This window comes from Mauremys mutica, chromosome 1, assembly GCF_020497125.1.
Source record: "Mauremys mutica isolate MM-2020 ecotype Southern chromosome 1, ASM2049712v1, whole genome shotgun sequence".
NCBI classification, from domain to species: Eukaryota; Metazoa; Chordata; order Testudines; family Geoemydidae; genus Mauremys; species Mauremys mutica.
The window spans coordinates 336,880,153-336,896,757 of record NC_059072.1 but is presented as its reverse complement, the minus strand read 5'-3'; the positions used below and the strand labels follow the sequence as shown (position 1 = coordinate 336,896,757).

General features: G+C 42.1%; 1 protein-coding gene across 1 annotated transcript in view; it reads left to right on the top strand.

The window, feature by feature from the left end:
* PANX1 (pannexin 1) overlaps positions 1–15,466 on the top strand; it is a 45,731-nt gene extending 30,265 nt beyond the window's left edge. The window contains exons 3-5 of the mRNA XM_044982686.1: positions 7,652–7,875; positions 8,958–9,625; positions 14,002–15,466. Coding sequence (XP_044838621.1) covers positions 7,652–7,875; positions 8,958–9,625; positions 14,002–14,087 — 978 coding nt within the window. The 3' untranslated portion in view covers positions 14,088–15,466. The remainder of the gene's footprint in view (positions 1–7,651; positions 7,876–8,957; positions 9,626–14,001) is intronic.
* Positions 15,467–16,605: the final 1,139 nt, after the last annotated feature.

The window sequence follows — 16,605 nt, the reverse complement described above, 5'->3', positions numbered from 1 at the left end:
ACCCCTCCCTGCCATGAGGTTTACTTGAAGTTGTAGTACAGGTTATGAACCGTTTTCTGCATACACAAATTTATAACCACAGCCTGAGATAGACACTGTATGATACATACATATCTCATAATGACCGTCCAGTTCAGAACGTTAGAAGTTTTCATAAAAGACCTTTCTCATTATACTTTTATGGCACGATAATACAATATGCAGTCAGTTGGTTCAACTGCTCATTTTTGGGGTTTGAACCTTCTGTTCTTCTTTTGGGGTGTCTGGACCCTGATCGTTCCAATTGCATATTGACACATGTAGATAAACTTTAACTGGTGATGTTCAGAATCTGAACGTTTCCTACAAATGGCTTCTGTTATCTCAGTCCTAATCACTAAGGAAGGGTGTGACATTCCCCTCTGGTGTTATCTGGACCGGTGATCTGCTAGGTCACTCCAACCCTGCTCTGCTGTGAGAACCCCCACTCCTGGGCTGTTCATGCACAGCCTCTGGCATGGAAGCTGCTCCCAGCTACTTGCAGCCAAATGACGCTAGCCAATATCTCCAGTCCGGGACACAACTCTAAGAACCTCCGTCTTGCAGTGTCCAGTTATGCCCACTGGACACTGCAAGCTTATATGAGTTCGTCAATTTAACAAAGAAATTGATATGTACCAGGTTTGTTTTCTCAAGGGGAGACTCTGTCACGCTTCAAACCAAATGCACTGCTCCAGATAGAATAAACAAACAGATTTATTAACTATAAAGCTAGATTTTAAGTGATTCTAAGTCAAAGCATAACAAGTCAGAGTGGTTACCAAAGAAAATAAAATATAAGCACACAGTCTAAACTCTGAACCCTATTAGACTCGGAAGCAACTAGATTAAGCAGTTTTTCTCACTCCATTGGATATCGCAGTCCTTAATATACAGGTTTGTTCCTTAAACCTGGGCCAATCTCCTGTGTTGGAGTCTTGTCTTCTCAGGGTCTTGGTTGCTTGCAGCATAGGTCGTGGCAGGAGAAGGGCCAGTATATGTCCGCTCTGTCTGTTTTATACCCTCAGTCCATGTGCTTGGAGAGCACAAGTCCAGGCATGTCTAGGGGGCATTGCTGAATCTCTCCAAGTAAGGTTGAGCAATTCCCCTGGTGTGGCCTCATGCAGGTGAGTCGTTGCATTGTAGCTCCCTTGCTGGACAATGTTTTAGTGACCACCATACAATACAATTCTCATAACTTCATATGCATTAATGATACACATGTATGGATAGAGAAATGACTTTCAGCAGATCATAACTTTTCCCCTGATACCTTGCAAGGCATGCTTTATATGTCAGATCACGATTATCTGAAAATGAGGAATATGGGAGTTACAGTATAGGTAGAGAATGTCACAAAGGGCCTTTTGTATGTACAGTAAACTCCAGATTATCCGAATTGCATGGGGAGATAGACTTAATTTGATAATCAGGAGTGTGGATAATTGAGACGGCAAGTGCCCTTCAGCCATTCAGCAGCAGGTTGGCCTTCCTCATGGCCGGGGGCTTGTCCTCCTCTCAGTCCTGGCCAGGGCGGGGGGCTCTCTGCTCTGCTCCATCAGGATCGTAACCTTCCCTTTGTGCCTGCAGGGTGTCGCCTGCACTGCCACAGGAGCTGTTCAGCAGCAGGGTGGCCTCCTCTATGGCCAGGGACTTGTCTTCTTCCTCCTTCTTGCAGTCCTGGCTGGGAGTCTCTGCTCTATTACCTGAATCTCCGCATTATCCGAATCCCCTCCTTTGTGACATATGTGCCTTCTGCAGCACATATCTCATGCTGGGGGACAAGGAGGGGATTTGGATAATGCGGAGGTTCGGATAATAGAGTTTTGGATAAACAGGAGTATACTATATTCATATTTACTAGTTCACATCCAGCATCATAAACTTCACAAAATGCTGTTAAAAGAGGCCCTACTAGTAATCTTAGAACTAAAGCACTCTGGGGCAAAACTTTGAATTTCATTTCAGGGATAGTAAAACTCTTCAATTTATTTGACCATTTAGGTCTTTAGCACCAACAAGAAACATGGCTAATGTAATGCAGACTATCCCCGAGACATCTCTCCACTACTTGATGTAATGCTGCCACCTTGTGAATTGTGAGGCATTGAAATACATTTTTTTGAAAGGCAAATTGCATGCTTTGATCCATACACCAAGCACCAGTTGTTTATCCATGTACAACTGTCATGAATCTTTATGTGGGGGGGAGGGGAGGGGGCGACTTATTTTGCCTGCTGCTATTTTAAAAGATTGGTATGGCAGTGTAAATAAGGTTATTTAAACATTGGTTAGACGAGCTGGATAATTTAATAAATCCTTTCCATTCTGACTCCTGTGATTCTACTGTCAGATCATCTTTTGCTTTTCTTCTCTGGTTGTGCATTCATCTCAGGAGTTTCATGTGGAAATTAACTTCTGATCACAAGTTAATGCACGTAAAGAAAAACTGATGAGGATAATGAGATGAGGAGAGAGGGTTATGAACTGGACCTTGAAAACATCATGGAATGCTTGGTAAACGAAGACTGCTGCTTCCAAATAAAACAGGAGCAAATGCTGCTTCTTTCCAGAGTTGAAACACAAAACAAACATCTGCAAGGTTCCCCGTGTGCTCTCATTAATATTATTATTAATTAGCACAGCACTTAGGTGCCCTAGTCATGGACCAGAACCCCATTGTGCCACACACTCTACAAACACAGAACAAAAAGACAGTCTCTGCATCAAGGGTTTACAATCTAGGTATAAGACAAGAGACAACAGGTGGAGGAGTACAAAGAAACAATGAAATGATATTGGTCAGCAAGATAGGCAGTAGGCTCAACAAACCAGTGGTCTGGATTTTTGTAGGTGTCATGGCACAGGAGGATTTGAAGGAGGATAATGAGGTAGGTTTGAGGGGGTTCGTGGGGAGCACCTCCCAAGCATGAGGGGCAATCTGAGAGAAAGCACAAAGATTCTTGTTTGAAAATGTAATAAGTGGAGAAGGGAGGTGGGAGTCAACATCTCGATAGTGAATGAAAGATGATACATGGGGTGCAGATTGATGGTGAAGGACCTTGACAGTGAAGGCAAAAAGCTTGTTTGATTTGATAGAGAAAAGGGAGGCAGTGGAGGAATGTAAAGAGAGGGGTATGACATGGTCAAAGCAGTGGGTTAGGAAAATGATATTTGCAGCTGCATTCTGAATGAATGGGGGAGCAAGATTGCATATGTCAAGGTCGGAGAGAAAAATGTTGCAGTAATTAAGACTTGAGATGATGAGAGACTAGGTGTGAATTTTAGCTATGTAGATGGATAGGAAAGGCCGTATCTTACAGATGTTATACAGAAGTAATCTGCAATATTTAGACATAGTCTGGATGTGAGGACCTAGAAAGAGAGAGGATCAAGTTGAATATGACAACCAGGTTATTTGCCTGCATGACAGGCAGGATGGTGATGATGTGCACAATGGTTGAGAAAAGAGATGGAGGGAAAGGAATTGAAGGTGGTAGATTGAATGCTCTGTTTTAGTCATGTCGAATTTCAGCTGGCGACCAGACATCCAGAAGAAGGTGTCAGAGAGACAGGCAGAGGTTTTAGTTTGGGCAGAAAGAGACAGGTCTGGAGTAGAGAGGTAGATCTGTGAGTCATCAGTACAGTGATTAGTCATTGAATTTGTGCTTGAAGATGAGTTTACCAGAGATAAGGTACAGAAGGAGAAAAGAAGGGGACCCAGGAAAGATCCCAGTGGAGACCCCACAAAAAGCTGGAGGAGGGATGAGGAGGATCCCCTGAAGAACACAATGAAAGAGAGATCAGAGAGGTAAAAGGAGATCCAGAAGAGTACAGTGCTGTGGAAGACCAGGGAGGAAAAGATTTCAAAAGCATGGTTGACTGTATTGAATGCAGCTGACGGGTCAAGGAGGATGAGGATGGAGTACTGGTTCTGAGCTCTGTCTAGGAAGTTAGAGACTCTGGTGAGAGCAGTTTCATTTGAGTGCAACTGGTGGAAGCCAGATTGGAGAGGGTCTAGAATGGAATTGGAGGAGAGGTACTCCAGATAGTGATTCTGAAGTGTGTTCAATGAGCTTAGAGATGAAAAGGAGGGGGGAGGAAGTGGGATCAAACATGTTTTTTTAAAAAGAATGGAGAGACTGGAACATGCTTGTTTTGTGAGGGGAAAGAGCCACAGGAGAATGAGGTTAAGGAGAAGAGTAGGGGAGGGGATGAGAGTGGGTATGAAGGAGAGCAGGAAATGGAGAGGCACATGGAGGGGTTGGAGGAGGAGAGCAGACAAGAAACCTCTGCTTTGTGACCCCCACCCTCACCCTCATGATCCATGGTGGGGAGTGTGAGAGAAGGAAAGGCCTCTGTGAGGGAGGGCAGTTACAGAGGCAATGTTGAACAAAGGGATCCAGGCCTCCGTGAGAGACAGGAGCTGAAAGAAGCAAGATAGGAAGAAGTTCTGGATTGATGTAATTTTTTAAATGAGAGAAGTGGGTGGTCCAGAGACAGCAAGAGAAGGGGAAGGAAGGGGAGGGCGTGAGGTTAGGAATGGAGGCACAAGAGGGGCTGGGATGGGTGCAGGAGGTGGGGAATGAAGGGAGGGTCGAGGTTGGGTAAATATCACGAGAGGTGAGGAGGAGGGTATGGTTTTGGGACCTAGATTTGAGAGGGTGAGAAGAGGGAGAAGATTGAGATGGAGCAGGGAAGAGGACAAGATAGAGATGATGAGGAACTGTAGAGGGGTGAGAGAAACCAAGAAGGGGTGATGGAGCCAGTGGGGAGAAAGGGAGGACAACTGATGTTATGAGGCAGAAGATGGACGTGGTGAGAGCTATGGGTGAGTGGCAGATGGACAAGATTTCAAAGTAAATAAATAAATTCCACAACCAACCCACAACCCAGGAGGTGTGAAGGTATGTGCCCAGCCCGGCAGCTGAGTCCCTGCTGGCTAAGAAGGGCCATTGACACTGTTATAGGCCAGGACCCCCAGTAGCCATCCCCTTTTTGGGTGTGAGGGGGCAGGGGCAGGCTGCTTTGCAGCAGCAGCCTGGCCCCCAGCCCAGCTCTGGGTCCTTGCTGACTAGAAAGTGCCTCTCCCACCCAAATCACAGTCTTCCTCACTTCGTAATCATGATGAGTTTTTGAAAACTAATTTGTTTTTGGGCTAGTCCCCCTTGCACCATGCCCCATCTGTTCCAATTATAAAATGCATGCATTATGGCGCTGTTTTTCTTGAGGACTTGGAAAACTGAACCAGTGTCTTTGCCCACATATAATTGTGATGAGACCAAGCAATAGAAGTAGTGGCAAGGAATAGAAGTTGAAGTAGTTAAGCTTCCCAGGCCACACTTAGCACAGCAATTTCAGGATTTTATCACCAATTAAGGCTTCACAAATTTGTTATTTACTGTGACTAATGCTTGCAAATTTTTGATGTGGCTGTTACCGTTTTAGAACACAGCAAGTTTCCTGATTGGCATGTTAATTGCAGTCAGAGTATGTATCATCTCCAGCTGTTGAGAGACATTGTTTCCTAAGGTATATGTATAAAGGTATGCTAAGAGAGTAAGAGTAGAGGTAATTCACAGGATTTTGTCACAGTTGTCTGAGATGTTGGCAGCAGTTTTCCTCCATAGGCGTATGTGCATCAGATCTAGCCACAGTGACCAACTGACTGGGCCAGATCCTCAGCTGGTGAAATCTGTGTAGATCCGTTGACTTCAGTAGAACCATGTCGTCCATTTGCACCAGCTGATGATCTCTTCATTGACTTTCAAATGTATGTGTTGAGGGAAAAAATATTTATAATTTAAAACCAAATGAATTTTGGTCATCATGACTATAATTACAATTCCTTGGGTTCTGATACTGGAGTTCATTAGAATATGCCTTGTACTAAAAGTTAAAGACATGGTAATTTAGAAGTTCATGGATGAATAAGATGGGTAATTATGTTTGGTAGAATTAGACAATATATGCATCTGAAAGGATTTTCAGATACTATTGCTGTTTTATACCTTATACATTTAATATAAATGTGCCTTGAGAATATATTGAGAGAGACAAAGTGGGTGAGATTGGTGGAAGGGACGAGAGGACCTGAAGAAGAGCTCTGTGAAGCTCAAAAACTTGTCCCCTCCACCAACAGAAGTTGGTCCAATAAAAGACATTACCTCCCCCAACTTGCCTCTCTCTCATCCTGGGACCAATGCAGCTACAGCAATACTACAAACAACTCTGAGAATGTATTGCCATTATTATATGATTGATAAGAGCATGCATTGAGTAAGCTATACTGGCATGGGTAGTGTTATAAGCTTACAATACATGTGTTTTATAACCATCGTTATATAGGAAGAAAGTAGTAACACTTAACCAGGTTTTAAAGCTTTATAAGACAATTACTACCAAGGGACCAATATGTAGAGCCCTGCAACTGACCAGTTCCAAGGTGGGGTGGGCTGCTGATTGGCCTACATTCCCCAGCTCCCAGGATTCAACCTGGAGCTGAGGCCATGTGGATCCTCTTCTGCTCCGTTCCAGCAGCCCACCCTACCCATTCTGAACTAGGAATGGGAACCCGGCCTGACAGGTGCTGCTGGTCTAGCTGATCTCCAATTTGGGGGTCAGAAGGATTTTTTTTCTCCTGGGGGTCAATTGAGGATCAGGAAGTTTTTCTTCTTCCTCGCAGCACCATTGAGCCACAGTGGGTTACATAGGAAGGTGCTTAGTACTTACCTGAGGTTCTTGGGTTGAGGTGTTAATTCCTCACAACTTGCAGCCTGTTTCCAGTGCAGTCAAAAAATAAAATGAACAGTTCGCTGAGGTAGAAGTCCTGGGATTTTGGTGATGGCCCTTGGGCTCATGGGATAGGGTGAGACTTTGTTGCTCCCAGGGCTGAGGTCCCCAACCCTCTACACCCTCTGTCCGCCTCGCCATGAGGAAGGGTGCCCGGACTCAGAGAACTGAGTCCTGGGGGTTGGGAGAGTAGGCTGAGGAAGTCTACACCAGGTTACAGGGTATATGGTAGGAGCCCTGTAACCCCTGCACTGGATCAAATTAAATGCCTGGTATAGGAGAGTATGGGTGATGGGCAGGTAGCTCCCCTCCCTTGTGTTAAAGTTTAATAAAAGGCGCAGCAAGCTGCTCAATTCCAGGCATGTGTCTGTCCTCATTTTGCCACTGTGTCCACATCAAATGACGTTCTTGTCAGTTTCACACTTGCCCACACAATTCTGAATAGCTGTGATGAAAATGTGGTCCAGAATTTTGGTTACGTTCACTCTGCTTCTGTTTGACAAAATCTGAGCAGCAGCAGAGGCAGTGGATCTGTCTGTCTGCACACTCAAGAAGATGGCTCTGCATTAGCTCTTAATGGGAGCTTTTCTGTGTACCTATGGGACTATTTCCCGGTTTAGTTTCTTTTTTTTTCCCTTTAAAAAAGAACAAAAGCTTAAATTCTGCATACATTTTGCCCCCCCCCCCCTCCTTCTCCCAACCCACCAAGAAAGTTTCCTACTCACCCTGGTTAGTGTGAGAATGGGTTTTTATAAAACAGAGTGCCTTGCCCAGGAAGATATTATTTGGCTTGTTTTGTTACAGATTGATTCTAATTTTTAATGCTATTTTTCTCTTCCAGTTTTTCCCATATATCCTGCTACTAGTTGCTATCCTGTTGTATCTACCATGCTTGTTCTGGCGCTTCACTGCAGCACCCCATCTTTGCTCAGATCTGAAATTTATTATGGAAGAACTTGACAAGGCCTACAACAGGGCAATCAAAGCAGCTAATAGCTTTCACAGTGGAGACACTAGAGACCCCAGTAGCCTGCCTCCCGCTGTTAATGAAAACTTGACACAGAGGTAAGGTGCTGTAGCTTAGTATTTTTGGTCTTTATCTCTTTTAGCCTTTAATAAGTATAATATGTTTGGAACACTTGTAAATCACAGACACATACTGTAAATTTATACCAGACATTTTAAAGCTGAGCTGAAATGTTTTTTTAGAACTGTGATTAAAAATGTAAGATCCCAAACCGATGATAAAATGTGTGTGTGGAGTTAGAACTTACAAATAGCTACTTTTTTCAAACAAAATCAGGTTGTCTTCCTCTCCCTTTGTAGAGCCTGAGGTGGCTCTGTGTTTCCTTTGCTACAATGGATGTCAATATTGCCTAAAACAGCATTAGGAAGTGCAGGTGGCTGCATTCCTTACCTACCAGTACAGTTATTTTTCACGTCCTTTGATGTGTAAAGCCATTACTGAGCTCCCCTGTCACTCCATTGTTCTCAGAGTTGTCTCTGCAAAGACTCTTTTTAAATATTTGTCTTTTCCAGTCTCCTTCTCTTGGATTAGTTGCTGCACTGTTCTAACCAACCTCAGTTTCACAGCCTCCCTAGACAGTGCAGCAATTTCTCCTCTTCTCTTTCTTCAGAAGAAATAAAAATTACAAATAAGAATTGAAAATTGTTTCTTTAATAGTGAGTTGGCATGGATCTCTGAAGTTAGGTCCTGGCAGGTAAAATGCCATTCTCATCTTAATGTAAGACATGTTGCAGCTGTGTCTGCTTTTTCTCTTAAGGTTGGATTTGAGTATCAATGCTTGAGTTGCATTTAAAAATTTATTTTTAGTATTTTACTTATTCTGTCTGAGGCGTGTGCATTTTTCCTGTTGACCCTCATACTTGTCTTGTAAACAGTTATATTCAGTACTAATGAATGTACTGGAATTCTGGTCTTGAGATTGCCCTCACATCTGTTTTACACAAGTGTTACTTCATTGATTTCAGTAGAGTAACTCCTGATTTACAACAGTGTCAGTGAGATCAGAATCAGGCCTTTTGTTTGTGTGTGTCAAAATGTTCGGCTTATTTAATATGACAAAATGATTCCTGCAATGATTGGTCTGTTTGTTTGTTTTTTCTTTTTCTTTTTCTTTTTCCAGTTTGTGGGAGATATCTGAAAGCCACTTTAAATACCCCATTGTGGAACAATACCTGAAGACAAAGAGAACCTCCAAAAACTTAATAATCAAATACGTTGTTTGCCGTTTACTAACATTAGCAATTATCCTGTTTGCATGCCTCTATCTGGGCTATTATATCAGTCTCTCCTCTATGACTGATGAGTTTTTGTGCACCATCAAAACTGGAATCTTAAAGAATGACACAACAGTTCCAGAACTAGTTCAATGTAAGCTTATTGCTGTTGGCGTCTTCCAACTACTCAGTTACATTAACTTAATTGTGTATCTTTTGGTGATGCCTCTTGTAATGTATGCCATGCTCGTCCCATTCAGGCGAAGCTCAGACATTCTTAGAGTATATGAAATTCTGCCAACGTTTGATGTTCTGAAACTCAAGTCAAATTATGATGATTTAAGCCTCTACCTCCTCTTCCTTGAGGAAAACGTAAGTGAGCTTAAATCATACAAGTGCCTCAAAGTGCTGGAGAACATTGCAGGCCCTGGGAAGTGTGACATAATCCATCTGTTGCCAAACCTTGGTACAATTAAGACGACAGATACGGTAGATGGGAAGCCAGCAGTTGTGAAAGAGAAGCCTGAAGAGAAAATTACAGAAGAACCAGAAAGGACTACAACAGAACTACAAGGTAAAGTTGAGCTGCTTGTTGTGTTTAAATGGTATATCGATTAACATGAGCCTGAATAAGAAGAAAAATTGTTTCTTATATTAGGAAATTCTGTATCTAAGCAAATAGAAGCCTTAGAGTTATTGTGTGCAAAGACTTAAATGTGCTGTATAAGAAAATTGACTAGCTTACATCTAACAATACAGTCTGCTTATATGATTCTTATAACTTCAGTTAAACCACAGGAGGGTTATGTTGTTGAAAGCTATTGTAGTATTTTTATTTGTGTGTCATAATGGACCAAATTTTCAAAAATAGATGCCTAAACTATGCTTGCAAAATATATAAGCAGAGATTCAAGTTTTCCATCTACAGCTTAGGCACTTGCTTTTGAGAAATGTCACTTCCAATTAATATGGTGTTTGTGCAATAATATTGCTTGGGTAATTTGAACTCATGGTAAGGAAAAACTAAGAAAGTCATGTGCCTGTCTTAGCTCTCCTGCCTGGTTTGTGGGTATGGGTCTAACCTGTGGCAGAGGACTAGAGCCAGAATAGGCTCTTAGATCTGTGTTAGCCCTTCCTGACTTCATCTCTCGTCAGCTTTAAGCCTAGCAGAAGTGGTGGTAGCAGCAGTTGGTTATTGAGTTCTTAGTCCTTTGGATCAATCATAAAGTAGTAAAGTGTACAGTCACTGTACAATGTGTTTGCATTTAGAGAGAGAACTAAGATAAGATAGGGAAGTTAGTGGTGTCATGATTTTGTTTTAAAGAACAGCGTGAAAGGCTGGTAGTCTTCTATGCACCTCTGTCCCTCTAGCCTGAAGTTAATCCCCCCCCTTTCTCTCTCTCACACGCACAAGATCCGATGGGAGTGGTATTGGGGAAGGGACTCCTTTTAGTGGAAGGGTAGCAGCAGAGCCCCTGTTATTGCTGGCTGTCTGCTCTTTGTGGCAAGAGAAACTGTTTATGTATAAGCCACCAAGCTGGCTACACTTCTCTCATGCTCCCTGTCCAAACCTTCCCTGTTCTGGGGTGGAGGGAGCCCCTTAAGGGTAGTGCTCTGCACCAAAGGATCCCTAAGGCTTGATCTACAGTTAAAACTTATAGCAGCATGGTTATGACAGCAGGGATATGAAAAAAACACATTTCTGACTGACACAGGTATGCCGATAAATCCCCCAGTGTAGATACAGCTAGAGGGATTCTGTCAGCATAGCTAACTTCATTAGGGGAGGTGGTATTCCTGTACCATCAGATCTCCTCCTTCTGTCGCCATACACTGCATCTACACTAGGGGGCTCTGCAGTCATAGCTATGCTGCCGAAGGCCCTGTAGTGTATGCATGGCCTCACACAGGAAATAAGGCACACGTTTTTAACAGAGAAGGTAGTTGGAACAATTTACCAAGGGTCGTATGACTGGCAGTTTTTAAATCACAATTGGCTGTGTTTCTAAAGGATTTACTCTAGTTCAAACAGGAATTAATTCAGGGAGGTTCTATGGCCTGAGTTAAACAGGCGGTCAGACTAGATGATCACAGCGGTCACTTCTGGGTTTGCAATCTACAAGCTGGAACAATTTGTATAATAGGGGTGCTGAGAGTCGATGAACCAAACTGTAAACCTTGTATATAATGGAAACCATTTCAAGACAGGGGGTGTGGCAGTACCCCCCTGCCATCCCATCCCTAGTTCCAGCACCTACGTCTACAACTCTTTCATGACCACATGCAGAGGAACCACTCCAGTTCCACTACAGAGGGGCCTTAATTGGTCACAGAGGAGAGGGGAAAATTTGGCCCTAAGTGATTTCACCAAGATCATAGGGTGAGTCAGAATCCAGAATAGAGCACTTAAACCATAATAGTTCATCCCCTGCCCAGACATGGTTAATTCTATTGAGCAATCATGGTAATACAAGAATAAATATTCGGCTACAATGGTAATGAGGGTAGCATATTTTATATTTCGGTGCATTCACTCGGATCCTGCTCTTTCTACAGAAACATAACCTGGCTTTTTCCATTTATGGTGTTCATTGTGATTCCAAATCTCTTTGAAGGAAATTACCAGTTATGTTGTACATGGAGAGAGAGATATAGCCTCTTTTTGCCGAGGCGGGAATGGCTGGGAACTCTGACTGTATTTAGCTCAGATAGGAGGAAACTGCAGATGCAGATTAAGTCAAAGAATGGTTTCCAAAGTAGAGGATATTTAAATTATTTTTCAGCACAGTAATGATACTGTCTCTTCTGCCTAATATAATGGAGGAAGCATCAGCTTAAGAGAAATGTTCATGATGTAGTATTCTAAGTCACTCCCCTCCACCATCCCCGGTACCAACAGCCAGCTAGGACCTGACATCATTGTCACCGATGAGGCCCAGAAAAAGATCATCCTTGTTGATGTCACAGTCTCCTTTGAGAACAGGACCCTGGCATTTCGCGAAGCCCAAGCTCATAAACTGGAAAAGTATGCACTGCTGGCCGACACCCTGAGAGCAAAGGGCTATGAAGTGCAGATGGACGCCCTGATCGTCGAAGCCCTGGGCACCTGGTACCCCTCCAACGAGCGTGTGCTGTGGACCTGCGGGATCGGTTGACGCTACACACGGCTCACGTGGCGCCTCATGGTCTCAGACACCATCCGATGGTCCAGGGACATCTACATTGAACACATCACTGGCCACCAACAGTACCAGGAGGGATGAGCTGGAGTGACATCATGCATTAACTACGAGAAAGGGACCAAGAGACTTTCTCCATTGGATCATATGAACTGGAACCATAAACTCCCTGAACATTAAATCTCACCAAATGAGGGTCAATCCATCCTCATCATCATATGCACTCATTATACTCCACACCCGAACATAGCCATTATATGAACTTCATACCCTCATACCTCAATGTCTGTACTTTGACCCATCAACCTTTTACCCCCAATCAGGGATATTGCAGATTATATATTCCTTATGCGACCTGATCTTAAACCGAACTTCACACCCCTCGATAATCTGTACGTTATTCCCTGATAACCAGAAACTTCTATGCTTAAACTCTGTACCCTTCACCTTTTTTAAACATCATCTTAATAAAAATTTTAATTCTAAGTCACTCCCCCCCACCATATAAACACAATGGTGAATTTCTGTACCACTATGTAGGGGAGGGGAAAAAAAACACTTGCAAAATAAAATAAAAAATCCAAGATGCCCTAATGACAGGAATGTTTTTATTAGAGTTGGTCAGAATACTGGTGACTAAATGTTTGTTGCTGAAATGTGCTGTTTTGTCAAAGCTAAAATGTATCGATTTTGACAAGAAAGTTTCTGAGGTTCATGGTGGACTCTCCAGTCGCTGAGAGGGAATAACTTATTGAAAACCTGACCTTTTGAATCTGAAAACTGATCTTTCAACGTGATTCTGTTTCGTGAAAATGTTCAAGAGGTTTTTGTTGTGTTCCGATGTGGAATGAAAACAAATGTTGGAACTCAGAAGTTGTAATGAAATGGATGTATGATTCACCAGTCAGCTCTCATTTTTATAGGTTCTGTATAAAGTTTGACTGGGATGATTGTGCCCTTTGATCTGTAGTAGGAGGACTAAGGGTTGCATTTAACTGCCCCCACATTTTCGCCTACCTCTAGTGATATTAGCAAAAAGAACAGGAGTACTTGTGGCACCTTAGAGACTAACAAATTTATTTCAGCATAAGCTTTCGTGGGCTACAGCTCACTTCTTGTTCCATTCCATGCATCCAAAGAAGTGAGCTGTAGCCCACAAAAGCTTATGCTGAAATAAATTTGTTAGTCTCTAAGGTGCCACAAGTACTTCTGTTCTTTTTGCGGATACAGACTAACACGGCTGCTACTCTGAAACTAGTGATATTAGCATGATTCAATAAAAGATCTTATAAACCTAGGTACAGATTCTAGCTCCTTTGCACAAGAAAGGCACCAAGAAGATTTCTTTACTACTTTGGCACACCTCAGAGGACAGGAACAGCCAGAATCACAGCAATACTGACCACCCCAGAAGTAGAGAGATGCCTGGGGGATGGCTCCAGAACCCTATGCACCAGCTCGTGGTTCTACGCTAGCTCTTAGTTCTGCATTTCCAAAAGGAAACTGTAAGGCTCTCCTCAGGCTCAGCGTTTGACGGGTAGTGCTACTAGGAGGGTGCCCTTTGTATATGTCCCTGTATAAAGCCACACACTAGCCCAGCTATAGTACAAAGCAAAGGTGAAAGAAGGTTGCGGGTTTGTGTTTTTATAGTACAAAGCAAAGGTGAAAGAAGGTTGCGGCTGGTATTTTGTTGTAAGGAAAGCAGGAATATTTGCTTGTGACAAAATGGTGTGATGGAATTTAATTGTAACGAGCATTTGTTTTTGTTTAGTTTTAACAGATCTGCTCCCAAGTGGAAATACAAGCGCAAGCAACGAAGATAAGGTTCGTCAAAGACTTATAGATTCTTCATGCTGATTACTCCTGCATGTTTCTCTTTTGACACGAGCACAGGACAACTGCCCTCTCTCCCCACCTCCAATACAAGCTGCACCGAACACAGGACACTGCCTTTCTCAATGAATGGACTGGGTTCGGGGTCCTAGCAGTTCACCAGAGAGGATAAACCAGTTTGCAGACTGTTTACATACAGTACAGTTAACCTCGTATCACAAAAGGCACCGTCTAGAGTTTGAATATTTATAAAACTACTTAAATATGAATTTTGGAAAAGTGAAATCCATCAGGTAATCAGCATGCAGAATGGATTACCAGAAGCAGCAGTTGAAGCGGAGACCATTTAAACAATAGGAGTGTGCTTACAGCGATGAAACACTGAACTGTATAGACACTAGAAATAGAGATGGACCGATTCCATCCTGAGAGGGCATGATATTGAGGTGTGTGTAACAGAGTGCTGGAAATGCCAAACTTTGTTACTTCCCACCTAGAGTCCAGTTCTGCAGTTCTTGTTAAGGTAAAATATCCCATTCATTGCAGTGGGTATCAAAGGAGATGACTGTGTTAGATCTGAGTTTAGAACTAAAGTGTTCTTGGCTCCCTAGCCTGTAAAGTTTGTGGGAGTTTTGTTTGAGTATGGACTGCAAGATTTCAATCCTTAAGCTAGTTCTTAACTGCTTTGGTTTTAATTCCCCACCCCTCTGAATAATGGATTCTAAAGACTAGGGGCTGAACAACAGTGATGACCCCTACTACAGCGGTTTGCCTTGTCTATGCTGATGTAAAGAACCTGCATTTTATGTCCATTGTGTTTAAAATAGCCACTTTTTAACATTTATTGGGTATCAAATCCAGTATAGAATGCACATTTTCCACAACATGCCTTAGAAGAAAAGCATGCATGACATTCTCAGCTGTATTACAGTAGCAACTACAGGCCTCAAGTCAGGGCCCCACTGGGCTAGACAGGATACAGAAGAAGACAGTCTCTGCCTCAGAGTTTGCAATCTTAGTTATAGATCAGATACAATGGATAATTGAAACAAACCGAACTGAAGAGGACCATGATGTGGTGATAGAAATATGGACATGTTTTGTGGCAAAATCACTGATCCACTGAGGCATTTTATAACTCAGAAAGGTACAGCCATAATTCATTCATGTGGGTTTTTTTAATTGCTGTGCAGGGGTTTCATTCAATTTTGTAACCATGTTCCAAATGGGGGTTCATGTCAGCATCATGGCATTTCTTTCAAATGGTAAATTAAGCCTAATTACGATGGAACTCTTGAATATACAGTAGAACCTCAGAGTTACGAACACCTTGGGAATGGAGGTTGTTTGTAACTCTGAACAAAACATTACAATTCTTTCAAAAGTTTACAACTGAACACTGACTTAATACAGCTTTGAAACTTTTCTGTGCAGAAGAAAAATGCTGCTTTTAACCATCCTAATTTAAATGAAACAAGCACAGAAACAGTTTCCTTACCTTGTCAAATCTTTTTTTTTAAACTCTCCCTTTGTTTTACTAGTTTACATTTAACACGGTACTGTACAGTATTTGGGGTTTTTTTCTTTCTTTTTTTTGGTCTCTGTTGCTGCCTGATTGCATACTTACGGTTCCAAATGAGATGTGTGGTCGACCGATCAATTCGTAACTCTGGTGTTTGTAACTCTGACGTTCTGCTGTACTGGGAAGGGATTTATTTTTAATTACCAGAATGGTAATGTACATCTTGAACAGCTTTTAAATAGTCATTGGCTTTACCATATGGTCTGGCATGAGAATTACCTTTTAACTGATTAGTGTCATCTATAACTTTTGTCCAAAAATGCAGTTTAAAAAACACTTGAACATTAATGACAGTGCCTAGAAATATCTAAATAAGTCTAACATTTGCTTTCCCATTTAGCTTATTCACTGGGTTCCTTTTAACATATCTATTATCAACGTTGCAAAAAAGATTTGTTGATAGTGTGAATGGGATAACCAGTAAGTAATTAGTGTTAAACTTTTCACTCAGAATTATTAATGAACAACCTAGGTGCTAGCATAGTACAATAAGAACTACTACTTGGGTATTTTATACCGTATGGCCAAGATAATGCCTTAATGTAATAAAATACAGTACCTAAAACCATAATGCTTCCTCTTTGCTGACGAGACAATGGCTGCAATACAAGTACTTTGTTCCACCAAAAGTGAGAAAAACATGTCTTCAGTTTAAATATCTTAGGGTGTGAAATTTCTGGATAAAACTATTTTAGAAATAGTCTTTTTAAAAATGATCCTTTCTGTGACACAGGGTTGCAGGTTTGCTTTTCAGCTATCGGGCAATATGATGCACCATTTCTATGTAACTCTGAAATCGGTACTCCTCCCTGTTTGTTCTTAAATTGGAGTTAATTGAGCTGAGATTTTTCTAAATGGCCATCTGACCCTCTTCAATTAAACAACCCCTCTGTAAAAAACCTTAAAAGCTACTGATCATCCGTATGCACATTCCTCTGATGGTGTGCATCTGCCAGAGAT